The 14,550-nt window shown below is 37.1% G+C and overlaps 1 protein-coding gene across 1 annotated transcript in view; it reads right to left on the bottom strand.

The window, feature by feature from the left end:
• LOC107569311 (1-phosphatidylinositol 4,5-bisphosphate phosphodiesterase beta-3-like) overlaps positions 1-14,550 on the bottom strand; it is a 64,226-nt gene that overhangs the window by 32,392 nt on the left and 17,284 nt on the right. Inside the window, exon 2 of the mRNA XM_016255375.1 lies at positions 8,076-8,153. Coding sequence (XP_016110861.1) covers positions 8,076-8,153 — 78 coding nt within the window. The remainder of the gene's footprint in view (positions 1-8,075; positions 8,154-14,550) is intronic.

Raw genomic sequence — 14,550 nt, 5'->3', positions numbered from 1 at the left:
TTTTATACTGTACAGACCGTATATTCTATTGCCCTACACCATCCCTACCCCTAAACCTACCCCTTACAGGAAACTTTGTGCTATTTCAGATTTTCAGTACACTCCATTCTGTATGATTTATAAGCGTTTTGAAAAGTGGGGACATGGGGTAATGTCCTGAAAAGTCACCTTCTCCTTGTAATACCTATGTCATACCTTTGTCATTATACAAATTTATGTCCTCATTTGTCACAAAAACGCATGCACACACACACACTATTAAAACTTCTCTGTATTGACTTGTATTGATGTTATTTGAGAATATCTTGAAACTACATCTTTCCAAAACACAAAACAACAACAAAGCCCTTCAAAACATTAATAATTGAATATGCCATCTACCCTGACTAAGGGATCCTTGGGATGAGTTTTTGGTTCAAATTGATAGTTATAAATTTAGTCAGAAAAGGTTGAGCATCATTTGTTTGCCGATACCAAATGGCATATTGTGTCATCGTGACAATGATAATCTGTCATCTTTAAGTGTGGCTTAGACAGTTCACCACAAAAATGGACATTCATCATTTTCTCACCCTCATGCAGTTCCAACCTGTATGTATTCTTACTTATGTGGAACACTATTTTGAAGAATATTGGTAAACAAACCATTTTGGTGACCACTGCATTGACTTCCATTGCACTGGGGAAAAACTATCTTTGAGATATCTCAAAGTCATACAGGTTTGGAATCACTTGAGGGTATGTTGACAATGTCCATTTTTGTTTGCACCATCCCTTTAAGTGTCCAAGTACATTTCGGAGCTACTGTATTATTATATAGAATTCTATGAATGTTCTGTTAGATGGATAATCTCTTTAGGCAGTATTAACCCTTCAAAACAAATACTAATAATAAGCAGCAGTCACCAATATGTCACTCTTCCTTATGAATGAACTATGAACAGAACATCAACAATGAACTAGCCAACTGACTGGGAGCCACTAAATTTTAGAGTTAGATCAGGCCTGACATGGACAGACAGCTCTGAGGAGTTTGTTCTGACTGATATCTCTCCTCCATTATCTGTCTTACGCACTCTTTTTCTGTGAGGTTATGTGGTTTGGTTTCATTAATGGGCTTTGTTTTCCTGAGGTATTTCGAAAATGTGCTCTTCTCTTTCCTCAGTTTACAGGGTATGTTTTAATGTTGTGTCTCAAGGCAGTTTGAAACCACACATTTTTAAAAGGAAGGCAATTTCTTTCTGACAGAAATACATTTGATGTTCATTATCCCAACCCAAAAGAAAAAGAGAGAGAGAGAGAGAAAAAACAATTAAGGTGGTTGATTGCTCTCCCAGTCTGGACACACTGGTTAGATTGCTCTGTTTTTCTGGGTTTAGACAGGTTTTGCACATTTTTCAGAGTGTGAAAAGAAAAGTTTACAGTGAGGAAAATGTTTCTATTTGACAATTTTCTAATAATATTGAAATTGTATTACAATTTAAAATAACTGTTTTCCATTTTATTATATTTTAAAATGTACTTTATTCGGGTGAGGACAAAAGCTAAATTTTCATAAGTCATTTCATCAGTCTTCAGTCTCACATGAGTTCTCAAAAATCATTCTAATATGATTTTGTGGAAAACAGTGCAACTTAATATGTTTGTGGAAATGGTGCTAGATTTTGTGTTTCAGGATACTTTCATGAATAGAAAGTCCAAAAGAACATTTATTTGAAGTAGAAATCTTTTGTAACATTAAACATTTCTTTACGGTCACTTTTAATACATCCTTCCTTAATAAAAACATACTGACCAGCTTTTATATTTTCCATTACAAACTAGAGTTAAAGCATTAGAAAGTCTTAAATATCTTTTTTTTTCATTACATTTTTCAATATTAATTTATTCCTTTTACATTTTTCAAGATTTCCTTTTCACGGATTTCCAGATTTTGAATCCCACATTTTTAATGTGGACCATGGGTTCCCCACTGTACATAAATCTATCGTCACTCTAGGCCATTTGTTCACCACTGAAGGTGAAAGTGAGAGAGCAAGAACGAGGAAGAGAGCGTGAATGAGTAATAAGGAGAGAGAAAGTGAGTGAGAGAAATTTTTTTTTTTGGAGGGCATGCTACTGGTGGAGGGCACAGGGCAAGTTATGCTCCAAAACTACCCTAACAGTCTGAACGATTTCCTGTATCCTTTCCCACGCTTGCAGAAAGTGAGAGGGGGAGAAAAAGAAACCAAGAGAAGTGAGAAGAACGAGAGGAAGGGAGATACTACAGAGAGTGATATAGAGAGGAGAGAGGAAGTGTCATGTCTGCGTTTACAATTAACGGATGCAATGACGCCTTTCTGTTCCTCACTGATGACAACCAGCTGTCCCTAACAGAGAATGACAGCACTGAAGAAACAAAAAAATTAAAGGCAGAGAGCAAGGGGAGAAGAGAAAGATGTATGAGGAGTGGAAACGGACACATGGGAAGAGCAAGACCAGTTAAAATGAGTCTGTGGGCTAAAGTGAACCAGAGAAGAGAGGTTAATGCAGCCTCAATCCCCTCATTAGCCATTAGCTTCAGCACAGATGGGCTCCTCATCCTGCTCTATCACAAACAAATTCTGCTAATTGAAGAATAGCGAAAGCAAGAGTGCTGTTACCTTCCAATCACAATATGCCATTAAAGACAGCAATACCAATGTACACAATCCAACATCCTTAAGAGAACCACAAATTTACTAAAATCTGAGCAGATGCATGTCTGATGGAGCTTTCCGATGCTAATGCTAATCTAATATTGATTCTTCATAATGGCAGTGGTTTACAAAGCTCCCTTCTATTGGAAAAAGCCATTATTTCAACATGTCATTACTTAGCTAAAGCTAACCATGTTTATATGATACAATCACTTCACTGTGTCCCTAATTCAGTTAGTTTTGTAATTTTGCTAGACGCTGTGCTCTTAAAACCATAAAATGGATGGTTAAAACTTCAGCTAGTCAGACAGTCAAAATCGATTTTTTAAGCTCCCAATAAAAAAACATAAAAGACAGATTGTCAATTCATTATTGATTTTTTTTTAAATAGCTACACTGGCTAGAAGCACAGACGATCTCTGTTGTCTTACTGCCAGGTTACTTAAACTGACACTAATTTTGTTTAGACGTGCAGTTATAATCGAGGTGCATAATATAATCAAGTGTGTCTTCGTGTACAGTTTGCATATTTCTATCCAAGTACACATGACAAAATGCTGAATATTTGAAGGATTAAATAGATGTTGCTGATCACCTCTGTATTTTGGAGCATGTTCACAACATCAAGGCCAACTGTACTCTGTCTGACACGCTGACGAAGAAAAGCTACTTCGCAGTATCCAGGTCTGCTGTCTGACAATTTGAAAAAACTATTGCTTTAGTCTGATTTAAACTGAGCTTTTAAAGTGCACGCAAACGCACTTATTGACAAAGCAACTCTTAACATAATAGACTTTAAATCTACTCCAGACTATATCAATAATGAATGAAAGTAACGATAATAGTACAAATAGAGGACATTGGTACTAAGCAACCTAAAGAGCACTTTAAGAAAGTTCAACTTTGTCCTTTTTTTTTCTCAGTTATGTGAATAAAAGACTAAATTAAATTGGTTCAGTGTATAAATCTCTTTGTATAATTGTATAATCTCTTTATGAAATTTTTGAAGCAACCAACGTTTTGGAGTAACAAACTTCTGAGAAATCTCTCAGATTTCAGTAAAAACATCTTTGTGTTTTGACATGAGGGTGGCAATTAATACGTTTTCATTTTTGGGTGAAGTAACCCCAAGTAATTTCTATGGTTATATATTTATATACTTATCATATTTACAAAGTTGTATTAATGTGTAATTCGCAGCTTTTTGTTTGCCCCGCAAATCAGTTCATTGAGAGACTTGTTCTTCACATTAACCTATGATCATCTGTCTGCTGAAGTACCAGAGAACTAGTCAGTAATATGCTGAAAGGTCATTAACTAATCATTATAGTGTCAGACTACACATGACCAAAGTCTCATTCAAGGGAAGTCGGTTCACTCGGCGACCATATTTACAATGACTCCAGGCAGCTACTTTGGGAATGCAAAAGCACTGGTTTTGCATTTTTTCAATGACAAGAAAATTGTAATTAATTGCAGTTCACTTAATTTTTACATTTAATTTTGAAGCGAATTTGCTATACATGACAGCGTTTCGTTTAAATTAATTGTGTGCCATAAAAGCATTTTGAGATTTGAGAAGTGGTCTGCATCTCCTGCATCTCCCTTAAAAGCCACCCGGATAAAAGCTTATTGTTCAAATTAATGCATGGCTCAGACAAACTCTACGTGTGTGTGTAATCATAATACAATTATGAGATAATTATTCCTTCACAAATAAACCTCTCAATGAGTAAAACTGATTGTGTCTATTATTATAGATTTACATTTTAACTATTTTCTAAATAATTTTAAAATGATTATTATTATGTTTTAAATATTTTTCCTGATTTAACTCTTTGGTACTCTTGTAAGAAAAACAGCAGTGGTTGGGACAGAGTTTCAGTATCACCTTCACTTAAAATTATACAATCTAATCCTGTTTATGTGAAATAAGCCTGCTACCGAGCAGATTTGAGCTAATGGACCTGTTGCTTTCACAGCAACTCCGGGATGAGCTTCGAAGAACCTAACAATCCTGGATCACGTCAAATCGTCAACAATAAAATCCAGCTAACCAAGTAATCCATGTACGAAGAACGGACCCCTGTAGTAAACTTTTACACACACGCAGAGTTTTTTTCCTCTTTCTCCTTCCGGTGACACGACCTTGCTCGCGAGTAAAAAGTAAAGTGATTTTATTAATTTGGTGTCTGCTGTTTTCTTTCCTGTGTAACTTAATGTGACAAGCCTGGACATGTGCCAGGGAAATACAAGGAAAACAAAAAGCCCAGGCAACGAATTGGACAGGACAATGGTGGAAGGTCCTATAAGACAACTGAGTCCTGCTATTCATGTCACTGCCTGTAGAGCTGAAGGCTATATGTGGAATCTAGTAACCACTAACCAGGTACTAGATTTGCCTTGAAAATAGGCCACATATGCTGAAACGCCCACAAACGTTGTACACAGAATAACAGAGCATTGTGATGGACAGACATGAAAACCTGCCCTGTCAGTTCAGTGAGCAGCAGAGGGACATTGTGGCTCAGCCACACACAAACAACACAACAACAGAAAAGAAACTCAGAAGTGCAGTGCAAGGGTGTGTTTTCTTGCTCACAAAACCTGTTCTACCACAACGTTAAAAGTTTCATTTCTTTTTTGTTCCTGGTGAAACGGTGATCAAGCTTGACTGCGCATGTGCTGGTGAGCCTGGGGGAATGTGTGCACGCTCATCCAACTGAAAATGACATAAACTGGATTCATGGAAGTATGGCTGACTTTTAACAACCTTTCAGTACTTAGAAGGAAAAGAAATGGAGTGTGTTTGATAATGGCATCATTAAATATAATAATAGCGACATTATATATAAATGTTACTGAATGTGCAAGTAAGTTACTGAAGAGACGAGATGAGGTGGCCTCTTTACTATTAACTGGAGAGGACAGGCTCCCCAGAGCCAATATTCCCTACACCAAACAAGGTTACTGCCTTTCCTCCGGCAAAGATTGGCCTAGTGTCCTAATACCATATCGCAATACATTCAGCGCAACACCAATGCAACATCCACATCAATTCAATTAGGTATGCAGCAGAAAAAATTACTCTCCGCTTCTTGCTTTGATATTTAGGAAGTAATTAGCGCCTTCGCCTTCGTTTTGGCAACTGAATTTGCTGCCGAGTTAATACGAGTTTCACACACACTGTGTTGTGTCTCCTCAAACTGCAGAAAGTCCCTTCTCTAGATTTACTGGAATCAGCTTGAGCTGCATCCCCATACCACACATGCCACACTGATCAGTCCAAGAACAAGAGCAAAGGGGGAAAACAACATATCTAATAACTAAACAGAGAGAGAGAGAGAGAGAGAGAGAGAGAGAGAGAGAGGATGGGAGGACACCTTGACTGAATTTCACTGGCTAAAATTTAATTTGATTCATGAGCACTCACATGATAAGCCAGTAGCCCACATGGCAGGAGGAGAGAGAGGGGGACACATACAGGAACAATCCAGCTCCTAAGGGCTCTACACGATCCCAGCCAAGGAATAAGGGTCTTATCTAGTGAAACGATCTGTCATTTTCTTAAAAACATAAAAATATATATACTTTTCAACCACGAATGCACATCTTGCACTAGCTCCGTGATGCGTGTCTGCAAATTCACGCATTACGTAATCACGTTGGAAAGGTCACACGCGGTTAGTTCTTCATCTGTGTACTCTGGTTTAAAAAGGTAGGGTAGGGCGAAAAACTCCATCTCATTTTGTCCTCCAACTTCAAACTCGTCCAACATCATTGTTTTACCTTTTGTAAAGGGCATTTGACTTTGTTTGCATGTTAGCTTTGTAAACACTGGGTTGGTATTTCCGCCTGCGTCACACGTGACCTTTCCTACGTGACTACGTAATGCGTGAAGTCGAGCTAGTGCAAGACGAGCATTTGTGGTTTAAAAGTATATCAATAAAAAAAAATATATTGTAATTTTTGTTTTTTTTCAAATGACCGATCTTTTCACTAGACAAGACCCTTATTCCTCGGCTGGGATCATGCAGAGCCCTTCGAAGCTGCATTGAAACTGCAATTTGGACCTTCAGCGGCCGTTGGCCACCATTGAAGTCCATTATATGGAGGAAAATCCTGGAATGTTTTCCTCAAAAACCTTTATTTCTTTGTAATCAGTAATCACATTAGTGTAAGGGAACAGAACTGTTTCTAATGTTTCTACATTGTACAACCTATGACTTATGTTTGAACCACTACATGACTGAACTAATATTAAAGGGACAGTTCAGCCAAAGGAACTTAAAATTCTGCCATCATTTACTCACACTCATATCATTCCAAACCCATACGACTTTTGTTCATTTTCAAAACTCAAATGAAGATATATTTAATTAAACCAAAGAGATTTCTATCCCTCCATTTGAAGTCCACGCAACCAAAAATTGACACATAAAAAGTTCATAAAGACACTGTAAAACAATCCATATGAAACGAGCTGTTTAATCCAAGTTGTCTGAAGAAACACGATTGCTGTATATGATGAATAGATTTAATTTAGGGTTTTATTTACATTAAACATTAGATATGGTAAATGGAAGCTTGAACGTCCTTGCTTTTCGCACAATAACCAATAGACCCTAGTCAGAGTATTTAATTTCTGACACGAGGCTGAGGCTGCAAAGGACAGAAGTACAGTGTATTCTATAGATTGTACTGTTGTTTAACAACATATGGAATGTCTAGCTGACAAAACGTCTTTCTGAAAAAGACTTCATAAAACAGTGTTTGTTGTTATTACTATGTGTATAAAACTGTGTGTATGAAAATGGCTACGTTTATGAGGTCTATGAGGTTTGCTTGGCTGCACAGACTTTCAACGGACGGACAACAATGAAAATATTAAAAATATCTTTATTCATGTTCCAAAGATGAACAGAAATACATACGAATTTGGAGCGACATGAGGGTGGGTAATCGACGACAGAATTGATGACATTGAATTTTTGCTTGAAGAACCCATTTATTTGGCATAACAATAATTGACCTTGAAGCTAATTTAGGTGTTTTTACTTTTGCTTTTGGGAATTAGGCTGATGCAAAATATAATCAACATCACAAACTTCAAAATTTAGGCAGAAAAAAAGGAAAACATTTTAATAAATTATTCCATAACATCCCTGGGTACCATGTGTCCCTAGTTATAAGCAACCCAGCAAAAGTATTTTGCCATATTTTATTATAATTTCTGCAAAATTCTGTATAAATAAATCAAATCAAACACACAGTACTTCCATAAACATACATTAGAAAAGACTAAATGATTTTCTGATCATATTGTAGGACTGGTATCGGCTGGTACAATAATAATAAAAAAAAAAGACAGAAAGAAATAAAGAAAAATGAACCGACCATGCTGGTCCCTCCAGACCAGTAGAGGAAGAATCCATCTGGGTCCACTTTAAGGGTGACGAGGGTGGGTATGGCCTCCTGAACACACACAAGTAAAAAAAGCAATTAGGGAGAATTCAGTACATTCATACAGTTTTACCAAAAACATCAGTACTTATAGCCAGAGAGCAGCAGAAATTAAGTCACTTAATGATATGAACAGCATTAGCAACTGACATGAACGCTAATGAAGACTAATCACTGAGAAACAATGACACGGTTTAGAACATTTATTACATAGAAATAATTGTTGCTAATTCAATTGCAACTTAATTAAACTAATACTACGGTAACCAAATCACAGTGGAAGTCATCCAATACTACATATCAATGATGAAAGCCAATAATAAGAAGAAAGGCAAAGACATAATAAGATAGGCAATTAGGCATAAGGATTTGAAAGTAAGTTAGATAAAATGCGAAATGTCCGGAATGGGTGGATGGTCCTGAGGGACAGTGTGATTTAGAAATTCATGTAATGACTGAAACCAAAACCTCAAAAGCCAGAGTGAGACATTAGAGGAGTTTAATGCACAATGCACAGAAGCTGACGGCTGTCTGCGTATGACTGGTATTGCATATTACCAAAATATACACTTGTACTTATTTTCAACTATGTAGTATGTAAACTACACACGGTTATACTACCTTTCAAAAGTTCAGTAAGGCTCAGTAAGATTCTTTTTTTTATGATTCTTTTTAAGAAATAAATACTTTTATTCAGCAAGGGCACATGAAATTTATCAAAAGTGAAAGTACGAGGACCTTCATAATTTCTACATCAAAAAGACTTCTGAACTAAACGTATCACAGTTTTAACAAAAATATTAAGCAGCATTTCATTATGTTTGGGTGACAATGAAAACATCGGCCCCAAAAAATCCTATCGGTGCATCCCTAATCTATCTATCATCTTTATATACTGTATATATAGATAGATAGATAGATAGATAGATAGATAGATAGATTAGGGATGCACCGATTGGATTTTTTGGGGCCGATGTTGATTTTAAGAAACACTTATTGGCCGATTCCGATACCAATACCGATACCGATATTTCTCACTTACTCTCTTATTTGAAATTTTGGCATCAAAATAGATAGTATTTTGTTCATGTTTTAAAGCAGCAAAGTTCGAAAACACCTGCATTAAATTATACTAGCAGTTTTATTGCTGCATCAGCAAATAATTTCTAATGAACATGGATTGGATCCATTTAAAATTCAGCAGGCCTACATAAATACAACAGAACAAAGATACATATTAAATAAACAGTGCTTTTTAGGTAGGTTTAACAGTTTTCAGGTACAGAAATAAAGTAAACAAATGTAAAATAACACTTCACTGTATAAATTAAATACATATTAATCCTCCTTTATTGTAACAGTTCTAATTCGGATTTAAAGTTTGTCCGTTTATTAAGCAAAAGCCATGAGATCTGTTAGGGCTGCACGATTAATCGAATGCGATTGTCATGCGCATTTTGTTAAAAAAGCAGGTTTAGTAATCAGCAGGAAATCATCATCACGTGCTTTCAGATGGAGCACAATTTACTACACATAGCCGTAGTTCACTGACATGTTACGCAAAAAAAAAAAAATTAATAAAATCGCAAACGTTTTTATTGCGCGATTCTGAAATCGAAGAAATCGTTCGCGATAATGACAGCTGTTTGCATAGCTTCTCAGTGAACTACGGCTCTGTGAAGTAAATGCTGCTCTATCTGAAAGCATGTGAAAATACCACATTTAATAACATATTTTTACTCCAAACTCACTTCATAACGTCAGTCGAGTGTTTGAAATAAATCCTTCTGTGAGATGATGTGGCTTCTTACACAGAATAAGGCACGCAACATATTTCATAGTATTTAAGCAGTGATAAAGGCATTGCATTATAAATATACTTTATTTTAATGAAAAAAATTTGATCACAGAACCGTGCTTCACTGAAAGATATGCATGACAATCTCGATTCCATTTCGATTTATCGTGCAGCCCTAATCTGTATATATTAGTTTATTGTTAGTTGTAATAAGTGTTTTGTGTAATTCGCTGTATGTTGATGATAATGCAACGGAGAGAGAGAGTTTAATGTGCATTTCTTGTGCTGTGTTTTGTTTAGCTTTTTTGGAGTGAAAAAGGACTTAATAAAACATCAGTAAAGTTTTGGTCATCATTCAGATGAGGTCAGCTACACTTATGAAAGTTACAAAAGTTATTTAGTCAAGAATAGTGTGCGATCTTTTGTTATTTGATTAGCATTAAAGTGCTGACAGCAGCGCTAGAATTATGCAACAGACATTATACAGCTCAGTGCCTTCACGCAGTTAATTAATAAACCATTGGTTTGTTATATCTGCCTTTTTCCTTATATAGCCTTATATAAGTTGAGGAAAAATCGGCCGATAAATATTGGCGGCCGATACTTCCCTAAGATAGACAGATAGATAGATAGATAGATACAACAATACAGTTAGCCCACAGTTCAATACATACATCAGTTTTAATCAAGGCAATTAAGTATATTTATAACCCATTGCTAATTGACATAGCCTTTATTACAGTATAGAATATATTTTCTGCCTCTTTCTGTGATAAGAAGCCACATCAGATCACAAAAGGAAGCTATTTCAAACATTTGACTCATGTTGTGAAGTAAAAACATGTTATAATGTTCTCTTTTGTTGGACAACAGGTTTAGAAACGCTTCTCATTAAAAGTCATTACAAAGGAAAAGATGGTTGGCATGTGTTGCTTTTTCAAATGCACGACAGAAGCGAGGAGACGTTTCCTCATCTAAGTGCATAAACTCACGGGCACACACAAACAGAGCCAGAGACTCACGGGCAGACAAAAACAGCCAATTCGTAAAGAAATAAAATGCACTGAAATTATTTAAATGCAAAACCAAAAAAAATAAAAAAAGCAATTCACAAGCAGCGCATACTGAACCATGGATGTCGTGGTGGATTATACAAACTTTTGAAATGTTGTGTACATTTGGTCAGGAATCTCAGGATTGATGTCTAAATGCATTTGCCAAAGCCATTAGGCAGAACAAATAGGCTAAACCATTACCATTTTTAATTATTAAATCTCTCATTTATTAACTGGACTGCCAAAAGTTAGAGTATTTCTACATAAAACTGGATTCAATCCAGGTCATAGCCATCTGTTTCAGGTAACACGAAAATGTTGTCGACTCTTATCTTTGTCCCCAAGAGTAAAAACAAAACTCTATTTGCATGTGGAATTAAAATTGCTAAAATTCTTCACTGGTCCATTTACTGAAAACATTTCAAAGACACCTACATCAGAGTACATAATCTTATGGTTTTGGACAATCAGTTAAGTGAAGTGACGTGTGGCCAAGTATGGTGACCCATACTCGGAATTAGTGCTCTGCATTTACCCATCCAAAGTGCACACACACAGCAAGTGAACACACACAAACCATGAACACACACCCGGAGCAGTGGGCAGCCATTTATGCTGCGGCGCCCGGGGAGCAGTTGGGGTTCGGTGCCTTGCTCAAGGGCACCTCAGTCGTGGTATTGCACGTGGGAGAGAGTGCTGTACATTCACCCCCCCCACCTACAATCCCTGCCGGTCCATCTGTTTCAGGTAACACGAAAATGTTGTCGACTCTTATCTTTGTCCCCAAGAGTAAAAACAAAACTCTATTTGCATGTGGAATTAAAATTGCTAAAATTCTTCACTGGTCCATTTACTGAAAACATTTCAAAGACACCTACATCAGAGTACATAATCTTATGGTTTTGGACAATCAGTTAAGTGAAGTGACGTGTGGCCAAGTATGGTGACCCATACTCGGAATTAGTGCTCTGCATTTACCCATCCAAAGTGCACACACACAGCAAGTGAACACACACAAACCATGAACACACACCCGGAGCAGTGGGCAGCCATTTATGCTGCGGCGCCCGGGGAGCAGTTGGGGTTCGGTGCCTTGCTCAAGGGCACCTCAGTCGTGGTATTGCACGTGGGAGAGAGTGCTGTACATTCACTCCCCCCACCTACAATCCCTGCCGGTACGAGACTCGAACCCACACTCTTTGGGTTATGAGTCCGACTCTCTAACCATTAGGCCACGACTTCCCACTTAGTTCCCACTTAGTTAAGAGCTAATCTCATCTGTATGTGTTAGAGGTGAAGTGACATTTGGTTGAGTTATAGAGGCAGTCTTGTGGAATGTTTGCATATGATTAAATTAATCTGGGAGCACAGATTTCCTTTACAACTTCTCTGAAAAACTCCACCCAGTGCTGGGAGATATAAACACACACACACACACACACACACAACAACAACTGTCTCTAAACACAATCAAATACATTTGCATGCTGACTGCTATTAATGTTTGCATAAACAAATATGTTAGTGTTGTGATCCTACTGCTGAATAAGCTTTATTTAAAGCACCGTTTCTTCTCTGTGTGCACAAACCCCTCAAAGACATCAGGTAAGCTGATTATAATATAAAAGACAAAGCTAGAAGGAAAAAAAAGACAAACAGCATATGCGAGAGACAGAAAGAGTAGCGGACCTTAGTCAGGGTAAACAACATATTTCATCTGACATGAATTAAAACAAGGCTATGAAGGATCAAAGCTCAGTGTGTTCAACAGGTTGTACGGTCTTAAAGGGATGGTTCACCCAAAAATGAAAATTCTGTCATTAATTACTCACTCTCATGCTGTCCTAAACCCCTAAGTTTTTCGCTTATCTTCAGAACACAGATGAAGATATTTGTAATGAAATCTGAGTGGTTTCTGTCCCTCTACTGACAGCCTATGCAACTACCACTTTCAAGGCCTAGAAAGTAAGTCAAGTTTGAACCACTGGAGTCACATGGACTACTTCAGTGATGCATTCACTGAAGTAGTCCATGTGACTCCAGTGGTTCAATCTTAATTTTTATGAGGTGATGGGAATGCTTTTTGTGAAATGTTTTTTCTATACAAATGGAAGTCAACGCACATCAAAAGTGTTTGGTTACCAACATTCTTCAAAATGTCTTCTTTTGTGTTCCAGCAGAAAAAAGAAATTCATACAGATTAAGAAAGACATAAAAATGAGTAAATGATGACAGAATTTTCGTTTTTGCATGAACTAACCTTTAAGGTCAAAGGTTACTAATATCCACAAACAAGAGTTTTTGATGCACTGGTAATATTTTGGAAAGATAAAAAAGGGTAAACAACATTACAAATTGAATGAACTGTATGTTGACAGTGTGTGTCAAATAAAATATGGTGTTGACCCTGACTAATGTTTATAGAGAAGGATTCAAGTTTTCTATTCAATGGAATTTATGAATCACTAAGCCAGAGTGTGTCTGTGGGTGTGTGGAGGGGAGGGAAGTGAACTTTACCCTGTAAGGGTCTCATTAGTGTGTGTGTACAGGCATATAAAAACCTGTCAAACTTCTCTGACTCCCAATGTCAACCCCTAATGATCTGACACATGCAAACATTACCACACACACACACAAATTAGATGTATACATACACACACACACACACACACACGGACGTATACAACTTTACATAATAAATAAATATTATATAAAGTTGAGCCAAATTACAGCTTAATTTTTGTGTGCACGGTTGACATTTGGGCATGTCAGAGGACTCAAAATGCTTATTTGAGTAAACCATTAAAGTGAACTGAAGCCTGTGGCCTGCACACCAGAGCAGTGCATGCAATCTCTCAGACAGAGGCACACACTGCTAATGCATCAACAATGTCAGTTATTTCAGTGGGTGAGTGGCCTGCTCTCTTGACTCTCAGGTGTATTTGGCTTCCAGTATTCACATGGTTTTATAGCCCTTACATAATGCACATACACACACAAACGACAACATGACTGACTTTAACACCTCAAAGTCTGGGAATGCAGAGAGACAATGGACAGAGAGACAAAAAAGATTTTAGAGTGAAAATCTGCATAATCAAAGCTACCATTAATAAACCTGGGCTTTGTTTGACAGCATGTAAATTTTATGTGCCACCTTGTCAACATGCCGATTTTATGTCAAGACTTAACCTTTGGACTGAGCAGATTAGCAGGGCATGGACACATGTACATACAGGTAAGTAGGGATGTAACGATTAACCGCGAGCCGGTCGAAAATCGATTAAAATATGTGACGATTCAAATCGGTTGAGATGCCAAACAAATTGTGATACAATTGGAGTATTTGCTGTAAAGTTGCTTTGCAATGATTTGTATGGTGAAAAGCGCTGTACAAATAAGCTTGACTTGACTATTTAGCGCCCAAACTCTGGAATAACCTACCTAACATTGTTCGGGAGGCAGACACACTCTTGCAGTTTAAATCTAGATTAAAGACCCATCTCTTTAACCTGGCTTACACATAACACACTAATACTCTTCTAATATTCAAATC

The sequence above is a fragment of the Sinocyclocheilus grahami genome, unplaced genomic scaffold (assembly GCF_001515645.1).
Source record: "Sinocyclocheilus grahami isolate Dianchi unplaced genomic scaffold, SAMN03320097.WGS_v1.1 scaffold1332.1, whole genome shotgun sequence".
Classification (NCBI taxonomy): domain Eukaryota; kingdom Metazoa; phylum Chordata; class Actinopteri; order Cypriniformes; family Cyprinidae; genus Sinocyclocheilus; species Sinocyclocheilus grahami.
The sequence above is the reverse complement of the archived record's forward strand: the minus strand, read 5'-3'. Positions and strand labels throughout refer to the sequence as shown.